Source organism: Daucus carota, chromosome 9 (assembly GCF_001625215.2).
Source record: "Daucus carota subsp. sativus chromosome 9, DH1 v3.0, whole genome shotgun sequence".
In the NCBI taxonomy this organism is placed as follows: domain Eukaryota; kingdom Viridiplantae; phylum Streptophyta; class Magnoliopsida; order Apiales; family Apiaceae; genus Daucus; species Daucus carota.
Window position 1 is genome coordinate 18,054,888 of NC_030389.2, and position 16,928 is coordinate 18,071,815.

The following is a 16,928-nucleotide window of genomic DNA, read 5'->3' on the forward strand; positions in this document are numbered from 1 at the left end:
CCATAACAAGGAATTCGTAATGTCCGTATCGTGTTCGAAAAGCTGTCTTCGGTATGTCTTCAGCCTTAATCTTCAATTGGTGGTATCCCGACCGTAGATCAATTTTCGAAAAACAAGAAGATCCCTTGAGTTGGTCAAACAGATCATCAATTCTAGGCAAAGGGTACCTCTTCTTAATCGTCAATTTGTTCAATTCTCGATAATCTATACAAAGTCTCATACTCCCGTCTTTCTTCTTCACAAACAAGACCGGTGCGCCCCAAGGTGAAACACTTGGCCGTATAAATCCCTTGTCTAATAGTTCTTGTATTTGCTTCGCCAATTCCTTCATCTCTGACGGAGCCATTCTATAAGGAGCCTTCGAAACAGGTTCGGTGCCGGGTGCAAATCCTATTGTAAACTCGATTTGTCGATCCGCCAGGAAGTTCTTCGGGAAACACATCTATAAAATCTCTCACTACTGGAATGTCTTCAGGGCTAGAAACTTCTTTACTCTTATCAATTACATATGCCAAATACGCCTCGCATCCCTTCCGAATCATCTTCTTTGCTTGCATCGAAGTAAGAAATCTTTGAGTTTGCCTTTGACCCTTAAATGTTACCTTCTTGCCTTGTGGTGAACTCAATACTACCGTTTTGTTCTTGCAATCTATTTGAGCATTAAAGCTTGTCAACCAATCCATCCCTAAAATCACGTCGAATTCGCCTAACTGGAAAGGAATAAGACTCACAGGAAAAACGTGTCCGGCTATTTCTATAGTACAATGAGGGCACACATGTTCCACGGATATTCTATCTTGATTAGCTAAGATAACAGATAGGGGTTCATGCATCAATTGGGTTCCACAATTCCACTTATCAACAAAAGATTTCGAAATAAATGACCTTGTAGCTCCCGAGTCAATCAATACTTTAGCACTAGCAGCGTTCACAGAAAGCGTACCTAAAACTACATCAGAACTTTGAATTGCATCCTTTACATTCATGTTGAAAGTCTTTGCTTGTGCCGGATAGGTCAAAGCTGGATGAGATGAGGATGATGCCATTTGAGGTTGATTGAAAGGCATTGGAAATGATGGTGCTGGCATAGGAGTTGCTTGATTCATCGGATACGGCATAGCAGTCATTTGTAGCAATTGATTGTTAACCGATCCTTTGCATGCCCTTGACACATGTCCCACTTTACCACACTTGTAGCACATGACATTGGCCTTCTGATTCTTACATTCATGAGCATAATGGCCTTTTGCGTGACACTTGTAACAAACTACATTCGCCTTGTTGCAAATCCCCGTATGCTTCTTATTACAAACTTTACACTCCGGAATTGATCCTTGCGGGGGTTTCTGTCCACTCGATTGAGATCTGTTTTCTTGTGACTTGTTCCCAAATTCCCTCTTCTTGAAGTTTCCGGGTCCACTTTGAGGTTTAAACCTTTGATTAACTTTCTGATTCTGGCCCTTGTAACTGGAGCCTTCTTCTCCTGATTCAAATCTTCTCTTTTTGTTGCCCTTCTCCTTCTGATTCTGCTCACTTTCGCCTTCGATTACCATTGCTTTTTGAACTACTTCAGCATAAGTAGTCAATTCAAAAGCTGCCACCCGACTTCTCAACCACGGCTTTAGTCCTTGTTGAAACCTCTTCGCTCTCTTCTCTTCAGAATCAACATACTCTCCCATAAATCTAGATAGTTCAGTGAACTTCTTCTCATACTCCCCAACTGTCATATTATCTTGTTTTAATTCAAAGAACTTCATCTCCATTTGTGTTTCCATATAGCGAGGAAAGTACTTATCCAAAAACATTCTCTTAAATCTGTCCCAAGTAATAATTCCTTCGGGTTCTAAAGCTTTTGCTGTTTCCCACCAATAGTTCGATTCTCCTTTAAGAAAATAAGCAGCATATTCCACCTTCTGATTATCTCCAACATTTGTCAAGGCAAACGCCTTCTCCATCTCCTTTAGCCAAGTATGAGCTTCAACCGGATCTTGAGTTCCTTTGAATTCCGGGGGTTTTACGGATTGGAAGGTTTTGAAAGTGGTGACATTTCCTGGAGGTGGTTGTGGTGGTTGCATTTGTTGAAGAAGTTGTTGTTGTTGGGCAATAGTGGCTGTTTGTTGGCGTACCAATTCTAGAAGTTGTGTTATGTCAAGGTTCTGGTTCGCGTTTCGGTTTCCTTCTTCATTCTCTCTGAAAGGCATATGTTAAGCCTATTTGTATTTAAGAGTATCAACTCAACTCTGATAAGAAAGAAAGTAAATTAGCAAGCACTATTGAAGGAATCCGTACGAAGAACGTCAAGTGATTTATTAAAATCATATGTCTGAAGAATTTCAGGATGCTGCTGCACACCACTGGAAGAAGTTCATTAATATGTTCAAGCCTCAGTGTACAAATAATATTTTGTAGCACGTCCAGAAGTCCAGAAGGTATAAAGTTTTAATACTTTATTTATTCAGAAGATTCCAAACTATTTCTACTTATGAAGAAGAACTACGAAGACAAAGACTCGATGAACAAGCCACTTCACAAATGTTTAATTGATAAAGAATATTTGATTCAGCTAGATACAGATGAACCAGACAGTACATTTGTGTGTCAGCTACTCCGATTAATTATTCTGCATCAACAATAGGTGGTCGTTCAATCAAGACAAAGAATCAGATCGTTTAAAGGAAGACAGAAGACCTGCTACTGAAGTAGTGCTCAATATAATTATTCTTCTAATTAATTCACATCTCAAAATAATTATATAAGTTATGTAATTTATTTATTAAATTAATTCACACTCGAATTAATTTAATTTATGAATTTATATAATTAATATAATTAAGTGGATAATTATTGAATTAATTATATAGGAAAAATCAATTGTTAAATGGTTTTTGAGCACGGTATGACAATCTAATTGATTGTCATACCGCACTTTGCCAACTGCCATAGTCAGGAGGCATGACAAACCTTTGGTTTGTCATACCGTTTGTCATACGGTCTGTCATACGGTTTGTCATACCGTTTGTCATACCGCTTGTCATACTACTTCAAGCCTTAGCCTCCAAGTTTAGATTGTCATACCGTTTGTCATACGGATGTCATACCTATTCAAAATCAGCATGACAATGCTTGTAATTGTCATACCTTCCCACTGATTGTCATTCTGATTGTCATACCTTCCCTTAGATTGTCATACCTTCTCATTTGTGCCATGACAATGCTTGTAATTGTCATACCTTTTGTCATAGCACTTGTGTAATTGTCATAGGGCTTCCTAAGGGTTGTCATGCCTAGCTTTGTCATACAAGTTCAATGGTTTGCCTATATATATGGCTTCACCACTTCATTTGTTCAATGTTCATTGCCTTGTAAACTTTCAAGTTGTTTGTAACTTGCTATTCGTTAAATCCACAGTTTCCTGTGCTTTGATCATTCGGTTGTTTTAATCACTAAACTAGAATACATCCTGTCGAATTTATTCTACGAACTAGTGGACATTAAAACGAACCATATTAATTATATAACGACTTAAAAATTGTTATATTAATTAATTTAAATCTGATTAACAAGTTAAACTCCAATCAGATTATTCCGCCGCGATTATTTTGTGACGATTGTATTCAACCCCCCCCTTCTACAATCGCATCTGGACCTAACAATTGGTATCAGAGCAGTTGATACCATTTTCAGTATCAGATCCTATACACACTCTGTAACGTCCAAATATTTTTTATTCGAATTAATTTTATTCCAAAAATTAATTTTGATTTAAAATATTTTTTCTTTCAAAAATCCAAATCTCTCCAAACACTATTCACTTCAATTTCAAATATTTTTTAATTCGAATTAATTTTTTTTAAAAAAAAATTAATTTTGATTTAAAATATTTTTCTTTCAGTAATCCAAATCTCATCCAAACACTATTCATTTTAATCTTTAAAAAATGAGTACGCAAAAGATCAGTAGCATTAAAATCCCACCGTTCAGCCAGGAACACTTTGGCCTATGGAAGAGGCACATGTTCCTATTCCTCCGCACTGCGAACAGAAAATACATCGGGATTTTGGACAAAGGTGTTACTACTCCGATGAAGGTCATTTTAGCACACGAAGAGGATGGTGTGTTGATACCTCATCAGGTCATTCCGAAAGAACTTTCTGAGTACACCGATGAAGAGAGTGATCAAATGAACTTAGATGATGCTCTTCAACTAATCTTGGTTGAATCTCTAAATCCAGTGATGTACAATGCTGTTGTAAATTGTACGAACGCCAAGCAAATCTGGGATACATTAGAGATTATCAATGAAGGCTCAGAGGAAGTTAGGGAAAACAAGAAAGAGATACTGATGGCTCAGTATGAACAGTTTGGTTCCCATCCCGGTGAAGGGATTTCAGAAGTATTTATCAGACTTAATAATTTGATAAATAATTTAAATCTGAATGGGAAATTCTACGACAAGAAAGAAGTCAACTTGAAGTTTCTCTTGACCCTTCCCGAACATCTGGAACACAGAATCACTGCCATCAGGGAAAGCAGAGATCTGCATGAGATTTCTCTGGAAAGACTCTACGGAGTTTTGAAAACTTATGAACTGGAGCAAGTTCAGAGTAAACAGAGATATGGCTGGGGTAAAACACAGAACCATTCGAGAGCTCTAGTTGTTGAGTCACCTGTACTGGAAGAAAAGAAGAAGGATGTTGTTGTTCCTTCTAAGACTACTCAGGAGCTTGTTGTACCTGAGATGGGTCAGACTGCTTCTTCCAGTGGTGACGAAGAGTTCTATACAATGGAAGAGCTTGAACTGTTAGAAGATCAATCTCTATCCCTGTTTGCCAAGAAGTTTGGAAACATGAGATTCAGGAAGAACCCCTCCTACAAGTACAAACCTACTGTCAACAAGTTTCAAAAAGGAGGTTATTCATCTTCTACAAGCAAAGGAGGATACAAGACTGGGATGGTGGACAGAAGCAAGTTCAAATGCTTCAATTGTGGTGAACCTGGACATTTTGCAACTGAATGCAAACAGCCCAAGGTTCAAGGAAAAAGAAAAGATTCGTATGATGAGCTGAAGCAGAAGTATGATGCACTGGTTAGAAAGCATCATGGTACTTCTGGAAGTCAAAGCTTCAAGAGCAAATCATATCTAGCAGAAGGGAAAAGCTGGGATGATACAGATAGTGATGAAGAAGAGCAGATTGGGAATGTTGCTCTCATGGCTAATGCTGGATCATCTTCACCTCCTCCTGCTGGAAGCTTTCAGGTAGATCCTACATGCCCTAAACTTTTTATGCAATTAGGACTTGAAAGAGATGATGCTATTAAAAGGTTGAAAGCTGCCAATCTTAAAATTGATACTTTAGTCTTGGATATTCATGCTTATAAAATGAATGAGATGAAAGTATTAAAACCTAAAATAGAACAATTGACTATGGATTTAGGATTACAATGTGCTAAAGTCAAAGTTCTAGAGAAAGGTGAGATTGCTTTAAGACTTCAGCTAGACGAAGAGAAAGTGAAATGTAAAGCCTTTAAGGATGCCTCCATGATAGTCAAAGAACTTAATGATAAACAAGAGATCAAGAGAACTGTTGGAATAGGCTTTGACTATAACAAATCTGTAGGTAAGGCTAGTAACATTACTCCCTTTAAGAAGAGTGCAAAGGAGAGAGGAATTCCTTTTGTTTTGAAAGATTCCCCTCAACCTTTGTTTAAGGCCTCAGAAGCTGAACCTCTGTTAGAAACTCCTGTTGTCATTAAATATGAACTCAAACAGGAAGACCTTAAAATGAAAGAGAGTAATGAGAAGAAAGATGAGATCCTGACATCACTGAAACCAATCAAAGTGAAAGGCAATGTTAGGTTGCCTAAAGCTGGTTTAGGTGTCAACTCTGAGAGAACTAAATTCAACAAGCCTAATAGTTTCGTGAATAGTAAGAACAAGAACAATAGATGTCATTCTACTGAGAACTTTAAATCTGATAACAAGGTTAGAGTAGAATCTATTGATGTTCCTACTACTATGACTGATACTCCTGTTGTTCCTGCTTTTGATGCATGTCATAAATACTGTGGTGTTGATAATTGTATGACTTGTGCTTTCAATTTGATGTCTGCATATTTTAAAAATTTGCATGCTAAAAATGAAAACACATCACCTAGACAACACACAAACAACAAGCATGCTAGATCAAAGACTGCTAGTCCCTCTCACAAGAGAAAGGAGACTTATGTTCCGAAGCCTAAAACCAAGGTTTATAAGGCTGTTCTTAAGGAAGTAAGTTTAGTCAAATCTGAACCAAGTATCAGTCCAAGGGGCTCTGTTGTTACACCTGATAGAAATCAGTTCTTTAAGTTTGCTGGACCCAATCAAGTGTGGGTCCCAAAGGATGTTTAATCAAGTTGTCTTTTGCAGGGTGCCAGTGGAATTGTTCGTGTTACCTGGGTGCTTGACAGTGGAGCGTCAATGCACATGACTGGCAACAAATCCCTGCTGGAGGACATAAGAGAAGGAGCTGGCCCTACAGTCAGTTTTGCTGATAATAGCAAAGGTCGTACTGTGGGATATGGCAAGTACAAAATTGGAAGGATCATCATAGAAGATATTGCAATAGTTGAAGGACTTCAACATAATCTCCTGAGTGTCAGTCAGTTTTGTGACAAAGGATATTATGTTCATTTTGAAAAGGAGATATGTATCATCAAACATATCAAGGATAAGCGTCCTTCACTATGTGGCATAAGGAAAGGCAACATATTCGTGGCTGATTTATCTTCAGGACCTGGAAACGAAGTTCACTGTTTCTACGCCAAAGCGTCTGCTGAAGATAGTTGGTTATGGCATAAGAAACTCTCACACCTCAACTTCAAAACCATGAACTCTCTAGTCAAGAGAGATCTAGTGAGAGGTTTGCCTTCCCTGGAATTCTCAACTGATGATCTTTGTGAAGCTTGTCAGAAAGGAAAAGCGAAGAGAGCATCTCACAAAGGCAAAACCATCAATACCATTACAGATCCACTTCATTTGTTACATATGGATCTGTTTGGCCCTGTAAATGTTGCATCCATTGATGGAGGAAGATATGCCTTGGTTATTGTGGATGACTTCTCAAAATTTACTTGGGTTTACTTCCTGGCTTCTAAGGATGAAACCCCGTTGACAGTGATTGATCATATAAAGTTAGTTGAATTGGATAAAGGTGTGCCAGTCAAAGCTGTAAGGTCAGACAATGGCACAGAATTCAAGAATCAAACTTTAATCAACTTTTACTCTGAAAAGGGAATTAGAAGGCAGTATTCAGCACCAAGGACTCCTCAGCAGAATGGAGTCGTCGAAAGAAAGAATCGTACACTGATCGAAGCTGCAAGGACTATGATTGCTGAAGCGAAGCTTCCACTGTACTTTTGGGCTGAAGCTGTGTCTACTGCCTGCTATACCCAGAACAGAACTTTGATCAATAAGGATCATATGAAAACTCCATTTCATCTGTATAACAACAAGAAACCTTATGTCAAACATCTTCATGTCTTTGGAGCCAAGTGTTATGTTCTCAAAGATGGTGAAGAGAACTTGAACAAGTTTGAACCAAAGGCATCTGAAGCAATTTTTGTTGGTTATACAAATAATGCTTATAGAGTTTTTGTAATTGATACTCTGTCAGTGAAAGTTAGTGTCAATGTTACATTTGATGACACTAAACTACCAAGTTTACAATCTGCTGATCCATCTGAATCTCTGAAGTTTGATAACTATCCAGATTCTGATTCAGATGATGATGTGCCACCTGAGGTTGCAACAGGTGATGACAACAATGATAATGATCCAGGCAATGGTGGAGGAAATGGCAATAATGCTGGAGATTCCACTAATGCTAGTGGTGGATCATCAAGTCAACCTGGCAACAGCTCAGGGGGAGCTGGTGGATCAACTAGTCACACACATCAGCCTAATGATGATACTGCTGAATCATCAAGGACACAACTTCCAAGGGAAAGGATTTGGAGCAGAGATCATCCCTTTGATCTGATTATTGGTGATCCTGATGTTGGTGTAAGGACTAGAAGTGCTACGACAAATGAATGTTTATTTTCTGGATTTCTATCTCAACTAGAACCAAAGAAAATAGAAGAAGCACTTGCTGATCCTGATTGGGTTCTTGCCATGCAAGAAGAACTCAATCAATTTGAGAGACAAGAAGTCTGGGCCCTGGTTCCAAGACCAAAAGGAAAATCTACTATTGGAGCTAGATGGGTCTTCCGTAACAAGTTAGATGGTGATGGCATTGTTGTAAGAAACAAAGCCAGACTGGTTGCAAAAGGTTATTCTCAGGAAGAAGGAATTGACTACGATGAAACCTATGCTCCAGTTGCTCGTCTTGAAGCCATCAGAATATTTCTTGCATTTGCTGCACATTCCAACTTCAGAGTTTATCAAATGGATGTGAAAAGTGCATTTCTGAATGGAAAGCTGGAAGAAGAAGTATATCTGGAACAGCCCCCTGGCTTTGAAAATCCAGAATTTGCTGATTTTGTGTACTTCCTATTCAAAGCTGTCTATGGGCTTAAGCAGTCACCAAGAACATGGTATGACACCCTCTCTGAATTTTTAATTGAAAATAAATTTACTAGAGGTGTCATAGACAAAACTCTCTTTTACAAATTGCATGATAATGATATGATATTTGTTCAAATATATGTTGATGATATTATATTTGGTTCTACTAACGATAACTTGTGCAAGAGGTTTGCTAAGTTAATGCAGAGTAATTATGAGATGAGTATGATGGGTGAACTATCCTACTTCCTTGGTCTTCAAGTAAGCCAAAAGGAAGATGGAATATTCATTTGCCAGTCAAAGTATGTCAGAGATCTTCTAAGAAAGTATAATCTAGAAGACTCTTCTCCGGCAAAGACACCCATGGCCACTGCCACAAAGCTTGACCAGGATAAATCTGGTAAGAAAGTTGATATTACAAGCTATCGAGGTATGATTGGCTCATTACTTTATCTTACTGCAAGTAGACCAGATATCATGTTTGCAACATGTTTATGTGCTAGGTTTCAGGCTGATCCCAAGGAATCACATCTTATAGCCGTCAAAAGAATCTTTAGATATCTTAAGGGTACACCTGGTTTAGGTATTTGGTACCCTAAGAATACTGGTTTTGACTTAACCGGCTATACAGATTCTGATTATGCAGGTTGCAGGATTGATAGAAAGAGTACGTCTGGAAGCTGTCAATTTCTAGGACGTCGGTTGGTTTCCTGGTACAGCAAGAAGCAACACTCAGTGTCCACTTCTACTGCTGAAGCTGAATACATAGCTGCTGGCAGTTGCTGTGCTCAGATTCTCTGGATCAGGAATCAATTAAATGATTATGGTATTTCTGTCGACAAAATTCCTATATTTTGTGACAACACCAGTGCCATAGCCATTTCAAACAATCCAGTGCAACACTCCCGGACCAAGCACATAGATATCAGGTATCATTTTATTCGAGAACATGTCATGAATGGAACTGTGGTGTTACATTTTGTACCCACGGCTGATCAAATTGCTGACATCTTCACTAAACCACTTGATGAATCCACTTTCTCTAAGTTGGTTTGTGAGCTAGGGATGTTAAATATGCCATGATTCTCTTTGTATATTTTATATATTTGTTTTATATATTATTATATATTTTTGTGAATTTTCTGTGTAATTATATGTATTTTATTAGATTTTATATAATTGTTTGTACATTATCTGATAATTTTCTGAGTAATTATGCATGTTCATAGATGTTTCTGTTAATTTTCTAAGTGCTGCATACTCCCCTGTATTATTTTTCAAGCATTTAGATAATTATTTGTGTCTATTTTGTATTTTTCAAAATTAATTAAGCATAAATATTAGTCTTTAAGTTAATTCATTTTAATGAATTAAAGTTAAATTCATAAATATTTATATTTAATTAAAGTTGAATTTTACAAAATATTTGTGTAATATTTTAGATATTATTTATATTAGGTTTTTGATTTTATGTGTAAAAAGGTTTTATTTCAAAAGAAAATCAAAAATCATAATATTTGTATTTCTTTTTCTGTTTTTATTCATTTTAAACTCGGTATGACATTTTTCACAATGTCATACCGTGTGCTTATTTCTGTTTATTTCCGTCGGTATGACAATTATCGATTGTCATACGAGTTCTGTGTTACATCGGTATGACAAACCTTGCTTTGTCATATTAATGTTTCTGTGGTGTATCATACACGCGTTAAAAACTCGGCATGACAATATAAGCTATTGTCATACCGAAAATTCAAAACTCCCCATGACAAAACCCTCCTTTGTCATACCGCAGTTTAAATCCCCTATGACATTTACCTTCATTGTTATACTCGCATTGTCATACACATACATACACTGTCGATACACACACACATCTCCATTGCTCTTTTTCATCGATTTTTCAAGTTTTCTCGATACAAAACTTGCTGGTTACTTATTTCAAGCTATATTTGCTTGCTGGTTACGTTGATTATCACATATTAAGTCGAAATTCTGCCAAATTTCGTTCAAACCGAGTTCGACTGAGTCGAACGAGTTGGGTTGTTTTTGACCGAGTTCACACAAGTCAGTGCCGAGTTCGTGATTACTGGACCTTGGATTGTCTGTGTTGATCGATTGTTAGCTGATTTGGGGCAAAAAATTTTCGAAACCCTCTTTTGGTATTTCGAATTTTTAGGGTTTTTAAGTGACTTAAGGACTCGTTTGGCTAAGTAAAGATTAGTGGGACTTAATTGGGATATTGTGGATTTGAATTGGCCATTTACAATTTAATTAATTTTTAATTCGAGTTTAATCAATTAATTCGAATTATTAATTAATTGGTTAATTGTTAATTAATTATTAATTGAAATTTGCGAGAAATTTGAGAATTAACATTTTATTTGAAAAAATTCTCGTTTAATTCAATTTTTAATTATAAAATGGCTGGCCAATTTGTTATCGGTGAGACAAACTACAACGGATATTTGGACCCTGATTCCAGCTTAGAGAGATTCCGACCTTGGGTGAGGTTTCTGAATAGTCAAAGCTTAGTCAGCACGGCCATCACTGCTCATGCTGATTTACAGATTCGTCCACTCCAAGACTTCTACTCCTCTGCACTTAATACCACTCTCTTGGACAGCTACAGGGTTTCTGGAAATATTACTGGTGGTCGGAGCATTACCATTTCAGTTGATGATGTCAACAGAATTCTTGGGTTTCCACGGAACAACTTTGCTGAGATTCCGACAGATGCTGAAATTACTCAATTCTTTCAGACCATTCTTTATCAGGGAGAGATACATCTACCAAGGATGCTGAAAGGGAACTTGAAACCTGAGTGGGATTTATTCTTCGATACACTGGCAAAGGTCTTTTCCCCAACCACTCGAAGTAACTTCAATATCATATCCTCCCTTCTTCAAATCATTGGATTCTGCATTGTTCACAATCGACGAATCAACTTTGGCAAGTTGATTCTTCAGTCGATTCTAAAGAAGTTGGGACCACTCAGTAGTCGATCAGTTGCACAGAACCCCAGGGTTGTCTGTTTTTACCCTCGGTTCTTAATGCTGTTTTTGAATGATAAGATGACGGACGCTGAGAAGAATTCATACTTCAACTCTCCAATTGCACCAACTCAGCGTGTCTGTACGAAGTTGATGAAAGCTCTGACAAACAAAAGGAAATATGAGAATCTTCCACTCATAGTGACTCCATACCTGATGGAGCAGATCAATGCTCAGCCACAACAACTTCATCAATTCCAAGTGGCTCAACCTCAACAGCAACAACTTCAACAAGCTCAACAGCAACAACAGCAACCACAAGAACCAGAACCTCTTCAAATGCAACAATCAGAACAACACCAATCACCACATCAATCTCCATACCAATCACCACACCATTCCCCTCTACATCAAACACATCAATCACAATCATTTGAAGACGAACCTCAGGAATACAACTTCTTCGAAGCTCAACCGTCTTCATCTGAACCTCTACCACAACAACACAACCACTATATACCACAAACACAATCAACCTCCCAACCTTTACCTGCTGACTCAACATCAAATCCAGAGTTGCAGTCCTTTCGACAGGACCTACAGGTAGCTCAGGTACTTTCTGACTTCTCATCTAATTTTAATGTTGATGTATCAGATTTTGTTGGTGACCTTGATTTTGTTTTCCAGACTACCAGCAATGAACCTGACAACACACAGGTTCATATCCAAGCTGACGAATTCATTCAACCAACTCTTTCTTCTGCAAACACTGCAATCAACACTACTACTCAACCCCTTCGTAAGGTTGCCAGAAAGAGAAGCTCAAGCAGTTTGACGAGTCAACCCGCAGCTCTGTCTTCCATTAAGAAGCCTAGGTTGGAAGCCCTGGAGACAACTGCAGCCTCATCCTTGCCTTCCCAAAAAGGCTTGGACTTGGAACAGGCAATGAAACAGTCTCTGGATTCATTCTCTCAACAGAATGAAGCCATTGAAGTTGACCGTTCTGCCACGGTACCCTGTACAGAGTCAAGCACTGCGCTAGCACTCACGCTAGTGCAAGACCAAACAAATACACAGGTTACTATGTTTACTGATTGCACAGATTTTCAAAACCAGTTTATCATGTATGAAAACTTTTCTGATCAAACTTTCTTTTCTGATCAGGCGGTACTTGGCAACGTGCAAGTAAACTTGCCCTCACAGGCTTCCGGAGGACAGTTTGTTCCTCCACTACCTTTGAACCCATCTCAGGGGGCATTGGTAGTTTATACAGGTACAGCTGGAAGAGTGCAAACAATGAGTGATGAAAGGCAAACACCGAGCGATACACATGCACGTGAGGCTAGTGAAACAGCTATGAGTGTACGTGAGGTGAGTGCACACACTGACCCGGCTCTGTTTGAGGAACAAATGTCTAAGCTTAGAGCTGAATTAGCCCGGATGATAGCTGAAAATGAGAGACTAAAGGGTGCACAGTTGGTGACCCTAGAGAAGAAAGCTGATGAAAGCCCATCCAGTTCTTCCAGGGATGAGCTTAAAGGAGAAATTCATGAGTTGACTGTCGAGATGAGATCTAATCATGCACTGTATATGTCAAAATTTGATGATATCGACAGGAAACTGGATCAACTCCTCAGGAACTCAAAGTCAGATGCTGATACCTCCAGAGAGGATCCCTCAACTAAGGGGGAGAATAGAAGAGATAGAGGAGGAGATGGAGACAAAGGTGACAGGGGCAATAGTTCGAATCAAAGTAACAAAGGGAATACTTCTGAATCTGCTCCTGACAATTCTGGAAAGTCTAAAGGCAAAGAGCCGGCACATCAATCTGAGAATGTCTTTGATTCTGATAACTATGATGATTTTCCACAAGACATGGATGATGATGACGTCTTCGATGCTACCTACCGTCAAGCAGAGGAAGAAGGCAAATTTGAGGAGAGCTATCTGTTTCAGGATGAAGAACCTGTTGACCCTGAACATGAAGAGAATGTCCGGAAGTTTAAAGCTGAGAATGAAGCTAGGAAGCGCAAGCTTCGTGATTACCAGAAACTTCTAGAGGACAAGTTGATAACTGAAGAGCAAATCAAGATAGAGAAGCAGAAAATCTATGATGCTGCGTGCAAGCAGAAGAATCTTGATATAAGAAGGAAAGTTGGAAAAAGCTGGGACATCGCAAAGAGGATTTTCAATGGACCTCAAAGGGAGTCTTTCAATGACAGAAAGTTCTTATCTCTGATCTACGATCTTCGAGAGGTAAACCCTGACGAGGATATCTTTATGCATGCCTTCGCTTTAGAAATTGATTACTTGACTGTTGGAGTCAATAACTTGCTAGAACAGTGGGAGCTGATTGTATATACACGGAGAAATGGTTCATTCAGATTATCTGTTGAATTTCTTAAATCATTCTCTGTGTCTGAGCTCTGGGTACTTCGCAATAAGGTAAAGCGATGCTCCAACCTGAACGAACTCCTTCGTGATAAGCTGTTGGATTGTGCTGTCTTCAACAGTCCACAGGTTGTCAAGAATCCATATTGTGTAAAGTTCGTTCACAAGGAGCTCTTAAGCACTGTCTATCTGAATGAAGAGGCTTTATCAAAGTATCCTGCTAAGCGACTGGCTCTAGCATCCACTCTACTACGAACCAAGGGCTTCGCTTCTAAAGCCAAGTCTGATGCTGATGATGTGATTCTAGCTTACTGCACCCGAAGGAATATTTCTCAATACTTCCGGAGGATGAAGAATGTTACAAAGGCTCAGCCATCGGATTTCCAGGAAGACCCTGTAGAGTTGGAAGTGTTACATCAACTGGCTCTGGCACGAGAACGTAAGAAGCGTGGTGAGTCCACTACATCAGAAGTGCCATCCAGAGAAGAACCATCAACTCCTGTCCTTCACAGTTCAGATATCGAAGAAGGAGAAGTTGATCTTTAGATTTGTTAAGGAATTTGTAATATATGTTCAGTAAGAACATCCTTATGTAATCTAATGTACTTGTTTGAATTCTGGTGAATGTTTAATGAAATACCAGAAACTTTTTGCTATTTACAATTCATGTTTAATCCTTTGTCTTATCAGTTAGTTGAGTTATCCTCTCGATAATTTGCATGTTATGTTAACAAACAAATAGGGGGAGATTGAAAGGCATATGTTAAGCCTATTTGTATTTAAGAGTATCAACTCAACTCTGATAAGAAAGAAAGTAAATTAGCAAGCACTATTGAAGGAATCCGTACGAAGAACGTCAAGTGATTTATTAAAATCATATGTCTGAAGAATTTCAGGATGCTGCTGCACACCACTGGAAGAAGTTCATTAATATGTTCAAGCCTCAGTGTACAAATAATATTTTGTAGCACGTCCAGAAGTCCAGAAGGTATAAAGTTTTAATACTTTATTTATTCAGAAGATTCCAAACTATTTCTACTTATGAAGAAGAACTACGAAGACAAAGACTCGATGAACAAGCCACTTCACAAATGTTTAATTGATAAAGAATATTTGATTCAGCTAGATACAGATGAACCAGACAGTACATTTGTGTGTCAGCTACTCCGATTAATTATTCTGCATCAACAATAGGTGGTCGTTCAATCAAGACAAAGAATCAGATCGTTTAAAGGAAGACAGAAGACCTGCTACTGAAGTAGTGCTCAATATAATTATTCTTCTAATTAATTCACATCTCAAAATAATTATATAAGTTATGTAATTTATTTATTAAATTAATTCACACTCGAATTAATTTAATTTATGAATTTATATAATTAATATAATTAAGTGGATAATTATTGAATTAATTATATAGGAAAAATCAATTGTTAAATGGTTTTTGAGCACGGTATGACAATCTAATTGATTGTCATACCGCACTTTGCCAACTGCCATAGTCAGGAGGCATGACAAACCTTTGGTTTGTCATACCGTTTGTCATACGGTCTGTCATACGGTTTGTCATACCGTTTGTCATACCGCTTGTCATACTACTTCAAGCCTTAGCCTCCAAGTTTAGATTGTCATACCGTTTGTCATACGGATGTCATACCTATTCAAAATCAGCATGACAATGCTTGTAATTGTCATACCTTCCCACTGATTGTCATTCTGATTGTCATACCTTCCCTTAGATTGTCATACCTTCTCATTTGTGCCATGACAATGCTTGTAATTGTCATACCTTTTGTCATAGCACTTGTGTAATTGTCATAGGGCTTCCTAAGGGTTGTCATGCCTAGCTTTGTCATACAAGTTCAATGGTTTGCCTATATATATGGCTTCACCACTTCATTTGTTCAATGTTCATTGCCTTGTAAACTTTCAAGTTGTTTGTAACTTGCTATTCGTTAAATCCACAGTTTCCTGTGCTTTGATCATTCGGTTGTTTTAATCACTAAACTAGAATACATCCTGTCGAATTTATTCTACGAACTAGTGGACATTAAAACGAACCATATTAATTATATAACGACTTAAAAATTGTTATATTAATTAATTTAAATCTGATTAACAAGTTAAACTCCAATCAGATTATTCCGCCGCGATTATTTTGTGACGATTGTATTCAACCCCCCCCTTCTACAATCGCATCTGGACCTAACACTCTCGGTTATTAGAGGGTCTTCCTCGAGCTCTTTTAGGTGCCATATTCTGAAATAAGAGTTATACAATTTTAAATGATACGAGGTTACGGGATTATTCACAATTATCATGGTATGCAGTTCGATATAAACAATAGAAATGATGCATGGTTATAAGCAAATTTAAAGAGCAATATAGGAATCAAGGAAAGTGCGTTACTGAATTAAAACAAGGTTCGAAACTGAAAGGTACGAATGTCAAAGTATGAAATACGAGTACAGATCTGAATCAAAATAGTACGAAAGTCTAGAAACAGAAATAAACAACATAGTGATAAAAGGAACATCCTAAGCAACTAAAGGTCACGTCCTCTAGTCCTCGTCCTCCTCCTCGGTCTCCTCCTCACGGGTCCTAGGGATGTCAGGGGTCGTGTCCTCACGCAGCATCTTGACCATGCTCCTAAGTTCATCCGCTATCATCTGCACAGTGAGCTGGCTGGACCGGTCACGGTGTACTGGCATCTTCTCCAACCTAGATGTGGCCATCTGGATCAATGACTCAAGCCTAGAGATGGTCTTCTCCTTAAGTCCGTCACCCATGATATGATCACTCGAATAAACCTCCTCAATGCGCTCCATGAGCCTGTCATACTTCCCTTGGATAGTGTCGAGCTCCAGCCTCAAGTCAGCATAGACAGAAAAGGGAATAGGTTCAGGCGGCGGGACCGAAGATGAGTGCGCACGTTGCTGTCAATAATATATATATATATATATATAAAAGGGTTAGATACGATTACATCGAACGAC

The 16,928-nt window shown here is 38.3% G+C and overlaps 1 protein-coding gene across 1 annotated transcript; it reads right to left on the bottom strand.

Moving 5' to 3' along the window:
• Positions 1-347: 347 nt before the first annotated feature.
• Positions 348-2,201, bottom strand: LOC108204033 (uncharacterized). Its single transcript, XM_017373299.2, has one exon. It carries the CDS (start codon positions 2,199-2,201, stop codon positions 348-350), a length of 1,854 nt encoding a protein of 617 aa, XP_017228788.2.
• Positions 2,202-16,928: the final 14,727 nt, after the last annotated feature.

Excerpts from the sequence above, each read along its gene's own strand:
- LOC108204033 (XM_017373299.2), bottom strand. The coding sequence starts at position 2,201 with ATGCCTTTCAGAGAGAATGAAGAAGGAAACCGAAACGCGAACCAGAAC.